General features: G+C 38.6%; 1 protein-coding gene across 1 annotated transcript in view; it reads right to left on the reverse strand.

Annotated features, from left to right (window-relative positions):
• Positions 1 to 9,955, reverse strand: part of LOC140231212 (ADAMTS-like protein 3) — a 221,438-nt gene extending 211,483 nt beyond the window's left edge. The window contains exon 1 of the mRNA XM_072311358.1: positions 9,823 to 9,955. Coding sequence (XP_072167459.1) covers positions 9,823 to 9,915 — 93 coding nt within the window. The 5' untranslated portion in view covers positions 9,916 to 9,955. The remainder of the gene's footprint in view (positions 1 to 9,822) is intronic.
• Positions 9,956 to 11,475: the final 1,520 nt, after the last annotated feature.

An 11,475-nucleotide genomic window follows, 5' to 3' on the forward strand; every position in this document is an offset into this window, starting at 1 on the left:
AGTGGCATCTCAGAGTACAGTGAGGCTGGAAGGGTTAAAGTGATTATGTTGGAGAGAATGAATTACCCTGTCAGCTCCTCATTCAATATTCCATGTACCTTCAACCCTTTGCTCTCCCCCTAATATTTGTCCTTCGCATTCTGCATGGCTATCAATCGCCTGCATTCATGGGATAGTATAGGGAGAGGGCATCGAGGTGTACTGTCCTAGCGTTACATTTAATACTTATCAGGAGTCTGTAAGGCAGGAATGGAGGTTAAGGGATACGAAAGAGACAGCAGAATCTTCTTGAAGAACGAGATGAGCGTGGCTGGCTGAGAAATTGTCATCTTGACGTTGTAAATTATTGTTGGTTGTGGAACAACAGGTTACATAACTTGGCTCTAAAAGGGGATGGCCTAGACTTTAACTCCTCATTGCATTCTTAATCATGGTAACTACAAAAATAAATCAAACTCAAATGATGAAAACTTAGTAATGTCATACGCAAATTAAAGAATATTAACACAGTTATTGGTATGGCCAAATAATTTTGATCTTTTCTCATCAAGAATTGATTTTACCAATCAGTTAGTGGACAGTCAGCTGTCAACTAATGAAGCACCTTCTTTTCTAAATCCTCTTGACAAATGCATCAAATGCTTGAGTTGCATGGGCTTAAAAAGTAGGACTGTATGTTATAATTGCACGTTTTCCTTGTGGTTTTTTGTCTGCATATGGAAGGAAAATAACTGGTACGCCTATACATTGACTAAAAAAGTCACATGATTGATGTACATTGTACACTGATTGCCGTTTATCAGCCAGTAACTCCAACACTACATTATCTTAATGAGATGTGAGAATACGGATTAATGAATTTGAGACCCCGAGGGCCCCCCCCCCCAATTATGTTAACGTTTCATATTTTTTAACAGTCACATCAGATTTTTGGCTATGGAAGAATTAATGGCTAAGAAGGAGAAACAAAATAAAGGATGCTGCAGCAAGTCAGTAAAGGTTGGTAGAACTAGAAGCCTAAATCTCCTATTGTAAAATGAAGAATGGGTGAAACTTGAAGAAAGGCCAGGAAATGAACAATGTTTATATTCATTTGGAATAACAATCATATCAAAAGCTTCCTGTATGTGATTAAAAATAGTGCATGTTCTGAACTGCAGAGGATGTGCTCATGTTTCCTTTTTCATTTTTTGTCTTCTTTTCCTGACATGATGGAAGGCCAGGAAACTAAGATTGTTCAAATTCTTGTAGTACACGATTATTTCTTAAGCTTCCTGTGCTACAAAAGGCACATATCATACATCACACAGATTTGATTTTTAGATGTCCCTTTTAATGTCGGTCTATTTTACTTATTGTCTAGTTTTGGTTGAGACCTAATTTCAGGTTTCTTACGTTTTTTTTTTTTTTGTGTGTGTGTGTGAGATAATGAGAAACCTCTTATGAAATATGAAAGAGCATGTAATTTTATGAGGAATTTAACATTTATTTGATGAAAATTGGTTTTGAAATGGCTGAGATATCCAAAAAAGAGTGATTCTAATAAAGTGTGGGACCCACACTTTATTACGATTGCTTTATTTTACTTTGTTTTTGGATGTTTTAGTCATTCCAAACCCGATTTTCATCAAATAGACTTTGAATTCCTCTTAAAATGGTATGCTTTGTACTATATCATAAGTGTTTTCTTGGTATCTCGCAAAAAGTTAAAAGCCCAACTCTCATCTCCACCAATACTGTACCATCCCTTTAAAAGTTGCCTTGGAAGAGGGGCTCCAGAATGAAGTCATGAATTATGTGCACTGAGGAAAGCAAGGGGATACATGTATTTGCAGGTCACTCCAGACATCCAAACACTTGTCCAGCAACACAATAGTGGTGGTGGTGGTGTAGTGGTCTGAGCAGAGGATTGAGCTCCTAAGCTGCACCCCTCCACGATCCCCCTTCCCCCCACCAGACGGGAGAGAAAACAGGACATCCGATTCTTTGTCAATAGTTCATGGCACTAATCCGATCCTCTAGACGTATCATTCGCACTCTCACCCACTGACGATCTGATCACCGCTCGGCTGGACTGATTGTATCTGCCTGTCATTTCCTATCGCAGCAGACAAAACAAAGAATTGCACTGTGTCAAGAAGGGTACGTGATCCAAACACAGGATAGTTGTCACGGCAACCAGCCAATTTCACTTTGTCTCTCCCAGGTCACACTAATTTCTGTATTTCTTTGTAGTTCTTCTTCAAAAAATCAACTCCAAATGTTTTTGAGTACCAGAGCATGTGTAAAGCATCTCGTTGAAAAGGGGAACATTCAAGGAGAAAAAGGGAACGTGCATGTGACATGAATTTCACAAGAAGTTGAGATCATTTGGACATGACATCTCTCCAGATGTGAAGTAACCATGACACACCTCTTCATTCTTGATGAGGCAAAGAATATGACAAGAGTCCTAGATAGCAGCACACAATCACAAGCAAGCCCAAAGATTTTGTCCAGTGTTCCAGGTAGCAACTTGTCAACAAACCTAGGGCCTTGCTGACAGGTGCATTTAATATCACCAATTGTTCATGTCAATTTCAGAGATCTCTGTGTTGTTGTTTTTTGCAACTACTTCAAAACATGAAAATATTTGGTTTTGAAGATGACATTGTTTGAAATTCTCACAGCAGGAAGCACATACCTATACCTCCTGTTCAAAAATTTGCGATCTGTCCCACAGATAACGGATGAGGGGTGATGGAATACTTGCAGCTGTTGCAAAAAACATGTTCTTTTTTAGTGGCAAGCACCTGCACATGTGACCTCAAACTTCAGCTCACTTCCCTCGCACCAATATGACAATCATCTCTACCAAACAGGCACTGACACCAATTGTGTGTCACCATTAAAATATCAAGCCACACCTGGTCTAAGGCAGTTTACGAGTTTTATTTCAGCGCTGATGGCTGGCCGTGTGATTTTGAGAGCCAGTTTTATCATTACCCCAGGAGCGCAACCACATCATTTGATGGTAACAACATAGATTGCACCTGCATCAACAGGATTGTCCACTCAAAGCTTTTCTGTAGAAGGTCAGAGAGTACAGGCATCACTGTCACAACCAGCTTCTGATTGCTCTCAACAATTTGAGGTATACATGTTATAACTTCACTGTGATTTCGATGATAAAACAAACAAAAGAATAAGCACAAAAGCACTATAGAAACAAATTTGGGCAGGTTAGAGTATTTTTTATGGAATGTGAGCTCTAGCCTGTTACTGTCACTCTGTTATTTCTTCAGGGCAGCCACGGTCAATAACACATGGGTCACTGTGAGATTTATCATAAGTACAGATCACCTGTGCTGTAGACTTTACAATAACAGAATAACACAACAACTGAATGCCTCTTGCAGACATTTTCCCCTTAAACCTACGAATAAACTTCAAAGAAAACAACACAAGAAATATTATGCAGATGACAAAGTCAGATCAAATCTCACCATCAGCTAAACCATGTAGGCCTAGATATCTGCTTGAAAGACACAAGGCAGAATGACACTCAAAATGTCCAGCAGACCAGTAAAAGGCCCTGTGTCAAATTTTTGGGCAATTTTGGAAATTTGGAGCAGTTATTTCTTGCATGTTCTTCTGTCAATGTTACTTGTGTATGCTTGTACAAAAATGGCTTTCTTTGAGCCCTCTTAAGCGACTGCTAGGCCAGGCAAGTCTTATGACTGGTTTCACAGTGGCAAAGGATACTAAATGTGTCTGCAAAGGACAATGTATGAATATAAAGTGAATGCAATAAACAGAATAGTTAAATGAAATTTACACACTTCTATAGAAAGGCGTACAGTCAAACAATAGTATAGTGTACTGGATGTCAGTACCCCCTGAATGTCAAACGGTGTGACGGGGTGAATGCTCGGGCAGGACACGAGACATCTTACCTTGACAATCAGTTCGCCAGGGAAGTTCATGGCGAAATGAACACCACACAATGCAAAGCGAAGAACACTTGAGCAGCTTTATCACTCATGGAACATGCAGTCAAGTGTTTCACATAACTAGGCTAGGGTAATGTGCTCTCCAATTCCATTACGAGAGTCATGACAATTTATACTGAGTGTAAAGTGTATCACACATTTGAAGAATAAAACAAACAACTATATAATTGCCAAAAGAAGGGGCCTCTGGGAATAATGATCACATTTTCACCAGATTTGCCTTAATTTGTGGCAGAGAGTCCCAAACTCTTTTTTTTCTGTTTGTTATAGAAAAGAACGACAAGGGGTACATGTCTCCACTTCTAGATTAAAACATGAATCACTGTATGACAGCAGTCAGCTAGGAAGCTAGGGTGTTCAACACTTCACCTAAACTGTGAGTTCTATTCAATATATTTACTTTGTTTAATGACATCTATGCTTCAAATAAACTTGCACCACTTTTCCATCTAGCCATATGTAAACTTCTACATTTTTTTTTTTTTTTTGGTCTTGTGTGGGTTTTTTTTTTTTTCTTGAAAGCAACAGTTGTTTGGTCACTGTTCAACCATGACAAGAAAGAAATAAACATTTACTTACATACTGTGAACTTTAACTCAACTCTATGTTTGACATGATCTTTACTTCTTATCCTAAAACAATACCTACAATGTAGCACATGAGGGGTGGCATCTCTATTTTAAATCACCTCAAGATTCCAATCACCTGAATCTGTTTTCAAATCAAAAGTTGCCAACAAACTAGCAAGGAGGGTAATTCTGTTATCACGGGATTGTGTGGAATGATATCACTCTAGATATTTGTTTCTAATAAACAAAATTTGAGGGTATACGCTGTATACATATCCGTCCCATCCGAGACTAAACAGGGATTGAAGTGTGTAAGCCGGCTTAGTGGGGCATTACAAACTGGAAGCCTTTTCTCGACGTGTGCTAAGAATGCGGAAAATAATAATTAATTCATCGCAGCTTGTCTGCCCAACCTTCCCTAACAATGCTGCTACCTCAAATCCCCGTCTACAGTCCTGCCTAGGATACCGTCTCAACTGAATGTCAGCCAAATGATTGGAGAAATCAGCTGCTTGATTGCGTGTCTCAACTGAAATCCACATGCCTCTACCAATTAAAGGAATAATTTTGTGAGACATGCCCTTATTTTCAAGCATGACCTGTCTGTTATGAAAGGTCCACAGTGAATAAAAAGTAAATTTCAAATTTGGTGAAGGGCTGTGATAATATATTTTCATTTCAGATAGTTTAAGATACTTAAATTACTTTTAAATGTGTAGTAAGTGGTGCAACAACAGAGAGGAAAGTACTTGGTCAAAAAATGATATAATCTCATGCAGTACTGTTTTTTTTTAACAACACTTTTGAAAATCATTTGCTTTTCAATCCTTAGTGACTATGTACTTGGTATTTTTATTGCAACTGATTGGTGTATCAAAATCAATTGTCAAATCAGTTGCAATCAAAACTTGAGCAAAATTCATTAATTTAGTATTTTATTTGACAAAACCAGCAGGTTTGGGCTACCCAGAGCACATTCCTTTTATTTGACAGTATTCAGCTCCTGTTTCCTAAAGTGATGGAAATTGAACAAAAAGAGCAAAGCTTGACTGTATGTGAGTGTACATTCTTTCACAGCTGCCACTATGCATGTTGGGTTTGGTAATGCATCTGTTGTGAAGCTAAACCATGCAGAAATGTACAGTAAGAGTTGCGTAACAGTCTCGGTTCTGTATTGCTCACACATCCATCATGAGTCAGCTACAACTGTACTACACCATATCAGTGACATCGAAACATAAACATTGCTTACAGAGACACACATTCATCTGTCTATGCAAAACTTACTGTTTGAGTGTATGTTATCTCGTATTTCATGCCCCATTGTAATGCATTATGGGGTATATGATAATAGTCAATGTACTTCAAAAGCCAACGCTCAGATTTTATTAATTTTTTTTTTTTTTTATGCGATAAAACATCAAAAGATATGGTATTTGTGCCCCTGCTGATGTATTCATGTTCTTGATTTTTTTTTCTTCTTTTTCTTCTCAATTGAAATCTAACCAGTAATGCAATAGAAATATAAAAAAACAAACATTTTATCCCTCTGTTAAATTATATTCATCATTTCCCTTAATTTCTAACAACTTAATTAATTTATCAGTGGAAAACTTAATTAATTGAAACACTGGGTGGAATGTAGTTTCCGGGGTGGTACCCGGTAACAGTGAAAAACAAGGGAATAAGCAAATATGCTTTCAACCAAAACCATAATTCCCCTTGATCACTCCAGACTGTCACAGGATTGTATCATGTTCAAATTTCCAATCCTCTCAAATTCCCTACTGAAGGGATGAGAAAAGAAGAATGCAATAGTTGACTCTTTTTTTTTTTTTTTTTAGCCTAAGACGGAAAGGGCGGACACCAGCCCTTAAGCGAACGTAAAGTTTAAATAGCTGAGATATAAAAAGGACAGATGCCATTAATGTTAAAGCCACATGGTATCAACTGAAAATAGAAGAGGGGATTTCACGCATAACAATGTCATGCAAACTAGATCAATGTGCACACACAATGCAGAGGTGGTTCTAGTCCATGGCAGGTAGTAAGAAATTAGTCTGTCCTTTTACATACTGATTGCTTGGGGTTATTATTTTTGAAATAACCATCCGTCCACACTCACAAATGAGTTTCCGAGCATTTCATTGTCTACAAAACCTGAACAAATGAAGATGGCTCAGTCTCTATGACTACAGTACAAAAGAGTAATCTAGCATAATTATTTCAGATATTTTGTCTAAAGAGAATTCATGCCAATGAATTTGACTTTCAATCATGTGCCCCTCCATCTGAAGAGGATGAATGGATGTTGTTTGGAAGAATGTTGGATAGTCAGGTTCATCATCATCACCCTCTCTCTCTTTTTTTTACTGACTTTATTAACTTTCTCAAGCACATAGATTTTTACTCTTTTTTACTTTTTTAATACATGGACAGAGAACTCATATCAAATGAATAACCTAATTTCAAGGAACAACAATGAAGATGGCATGCACAAATGACTCGGTGTAGACACAGACATGCATGTATGCATAAGATGAAGGCACATAACATTAGATACAACAGAAATGTTTTCATGAAATAGCTATGTTGTGCTTTATTTCAAAATCGTATATATTCTTGATTTCATCGGACAGCATAAAGTCAACTAGACAATAGGAAGGGGAAAGAAGGAGTAAGGATGCTATGGTCCTCATTTCGCCAACTCCGACCCCTTTCTCGAGCAGGACGACTAGGGCGACAACTGACATACTCTCCCCCTCGGCTCCAAAACGGAACCAAAAGACACGGACAGTCAGTTTGCGCTGACGGATTGAGCACTGCTCCTCAAAAAAGGAGGAAAGAAGACCTTTTGAATTAATCTACATCATACTCATATGGGCCATGTGTTCATTGGTACAGAGATTTTTATGATCGTGCTTTCGAGTGAGAGATATTATATGCTCACTTCATCATCGACAGAACACTTTTTTTTATCTCTACCTCCACTCCTACCCATCCTCCTTCCTCATCTTCATTTAAAGCAGTTATTTGGAAACTGAGACATTAGTTACACAATATTATGACTTCCCAAAATGAATGAAAGAGAACTCAAAACTCTGTGAAAATGTTACTTTGTTTTGTGATTTTTTTTTTTAAATTGTAAGTGTCATGTTTTTGCTTTTTTGTGCATGTGTTTGATTTTTTTTTTTTCCTGTCTGGGAACGATGCTAACACAATGTGATGAATGAAACAGAATTATAGAATGAAGAAGCAGTTTCTAATCAAATGATTAGTTGCGAGCGCACACATGACCAAGCATTCATTTTGCCTGAGTACATAATCTATTTACATCATCTATTTCACTGACTTTAAGAAATGATTCTGATTCACAAAACATATGGGGTCTACATATTCAGGGCGGGATCTCTTTACATGTACATAGGAATTTATATGGGCAATTACATCCCACATTTTCGTTCTTGATGTAACTCTGTCAAAAGAAAAGAAGAAGAAGAAAAAAGAAATATATTCCCAAATGGTCACAACCAATTGAACTATTCATACACAGCCATATCAGAAAAGTAAATAATGATACTACTGGTACAACTCCACATACATGTACACACAAAATTCTACACTATCTTATCTCTTTATGCCTAGCCAATTGACACAAAGTTATCTGAAGGTACACAACGGGGAAGAAATATATCTGTATCATGAATAATCACTAAGTCATGTCTTAATGCACGTATTCCACATTATAAAGAGCCTAATTAATATCGAGAATAGACATCCACTTAATTTCATGAAACCTACAGCTGTAGCAACACACAGGGCTATTCATTGGACAATAATAAAAGGACTCAAAAGTTTGAGAAATTTTTCAACCCTGGGTTACTACATGTGACTTCTTTTTGTACTTTATATCCAACAGCTCAGCAGTTGTGCTTCCAAATCATTGGTACATGTATGTTTACCGGCAGAAGGGATCATGTGCTTCTTTGTAGAAAGAGTGGTGGTTTACGGCTGAGATGGAGATTGTGCTGAGAGTGGATTGATATTGGGTTATCACAGGTCTACAAGGTACTTGGCTCCAGTACTTGATGCTCTTCTCTATCAATCATAATTGCTGAATCCTTGATGTAAATATCAATCAACCAATCTGCTTCCATCTATGCACCGGAAATTTTCAAACTTTGAGTCAAAGGCACATAGATCATCTTTTATATTATGGAAAAGAGTTCAGTTGCAGCTTTCTTCTGAAACCTTTTTTTTTTTCCAACAGCAAAAGAAAGTTTCTGCAAAAGTTCTAAAAGATCTTATCCACCCAGGTGAATGCAAAGTGTTCTCAGTGTACCATGTCCCATATTTACAGCATAGTATCATTTTTACTCAGAACATGATAGTTTGTTTTGAAAAGGGGAAAACAGGGGAAAATATTCTTGAGCTCATGCACAAAATTATTTGTGCACTTTCATCAGACAATGTTGTCCGTGACAGAATGAGGTATATCTTTACAGCACATCATCTTAATGATTACATTATGTATCTTGAGCAGGTAATAATGACAAGTTTACCAAGTTGTATATTATGAAGACTATTTCTGGGTCAACATTAGGTCACTGACCTCCCCTTCAAAGACAGTCGAGAACATGAATGGAACATTGCTACAGGTGACTAACTCTCAGGAAAATATTTTGACAATAGGCCGGTGTCATAAAACTTGCTACAGGTGGAAGAAAGGTTAGTAAATCAATGTGAGGTCCTACGGTGGAAAAAGAAAATAAGACTTTAACAAGGAAAAAAACCCTCAGCCTCTTATGACTTCGTGTCGACCCGCCAATTTGCGCAAACTAATCACTCCATTAATTTGATCCGTCGTCTATGGGGGAGTCGGGATGCAGTTAAATGCACATGATTGGGTTCCCAGATGCTCTTGACGTCCCAAGTCCGCATCTGCTGTCATCCAGCTCCCCTACGATTAAACGGCAAGTACAATCTCTACGGGATGCTTGCAGCCTCACGAACTACAGGATGCAAGCAAGTGCGAAATCTCCCGGGTTTTCCTTGTCTACACACAAACACACACACACACACATATGGCTCAAAATAGTATACAATTGCACAAAATTTCACTAGAGTTGCTGAGTGATAACAACACGAAAAAATGGACATTAGTGATTTTTCAACTCAAAAGTGCTCACCATATCTTGATTGAACATATTCCATCTTTCTGGGAAAAAAAATGACACAAAAACATATCTGGTTTTTCTTACCTCATATTCAACTGATGTTCCACAGACCCCAAAGATGTGCAAAGTTGTCAGAAGAAACACCCGGATCAAAATCACATTTGAAGTTCTCTCCATTTCTTCACCAGTTTTTCAGCTCAGGTAGATATTATTCCGGTTTAGGCCCCACCCAGAATCAGAATGGTGATATCTGTGCAGTGACAAAGATGCTTTCTGTATGTGATGATTCCAAAATTGACAGATGATCAACGAGATGCGCCAAATGAACTCCACCGACAGATAAATCCAGACGCTTTTCACATCATCAAGTTCCAAAATGTTCTGACATCACATTCTCTGTGGCCACAAATCACATCCCTGTAGGGTGCTCATCCTCCTTATTTTAAGCACAGTAAAGAATCAGGTGACCACAAATTAAATTCTGGAGTAGAAATACTTGACCGGATGATACGGCAAAATTTGCCCTCCTTATCACCCTTTTTTCAGCATGAGCAGATCTAAATGCACCCTAATGATTTCAAGCAGCTCGTGGTATCAGCCGCGACACTTCACCCTCCCCCTAAAAAGGCAGGGGGGAAAAATTAGAGATGAAGAATAAATAAACGGGGGTTCCAATTAACGCCAGATGAACCAACCACTTAGAAGGTATCCATCCTGATTAGTTCAACAAGGAACCGTCGCGGGGTGACAGCGAAGTTTGAACTCTCTCTCTCTGAACGTCTCAGGACGGGCTTCCTTGCTAAGCCTGGTACGCACTAGACTAGCCGTCAGAGCAGCGAGCTCAGTCTGCACCAATCTGTGAGCAAGACTTCCCCACTATTCAGGGGGAAAAAATATCCTGTACCTAGTGGCATGACAAAGCTAGCGAGTTCGCTACCCTGTGCGGTGTAGGTATTGTACAATGTAGGCTCACATAGCTGTAGTTCTGTGTAAGAGTTGCAAAACAGAAAGGGGGGGGGGGGGGGGACAGAACAAACCTCACTGGCTGGCTAAGGCCAGCCCACTTCATCCGCAGCCAGCCACTCACAGGGCACCGTCTTGTTTAACGTGACCTGGTTTTTGCCTTCTTTTATTTTTCTCCTTGCTTCCCGACTCTCTGGAGCGTTCTCTACTCATTGTACACACAGAAGCCACTTGACTGTCAGGCTTAGTCTCACATCACAGACTCCGACTATAAATAAGTCCCATGCTGCTTTGACGCTCAGTGCTTATGGCAAACGTTCGGGGTAAGGCAAGCATGGCAGGCTTCTCCCAGGATTGAAAAAAAAAGGGACAAACATGCGTCAACTTTAAGTTGACGCATGTTTGTCCCTTTTAATACTAACAGCATCAGAGCTGGTGTGAAGTTGTGACCAAAAGAAATTTTAGTAAGAAATACACAATTGAGAAAAGAAACTAATTATTAAAGGCAAGAAATTTTTACGGCATTAAATTCTTGCAAAGTGGAGTTGACGGTCTTTCTGGCCACATGAAATTTTTGTGAATTGCCACTGGCATTCAATGCACATAGTGTAGACAAGTACTTTCTTATGCACTTTATTGTAAAAGTTGAAATTTTCACACATTTCGTGCAACCAGAATCTAGCGCAAAAATAAAAGCATGCGAATATTTTTGCTTGCCATATGTTCCAGTAGTTGATGTCTTCATTCTGCAGAATTAGATAAATGTGCATCCCA

The sequence above is a fragment of the Diadema setosum genome, chromosome 7 (genome assembly GCF_964275005.1).
Source record: "Diadema setosum chromosome 7, eeDiaSeto1, whole genome shotgun sequence".
NCBI lineage: Eukaryota > Metazoa > Echinodermata > Echinoidea > Diadematoida > Diadematidae > Diadema > Diadema setosum.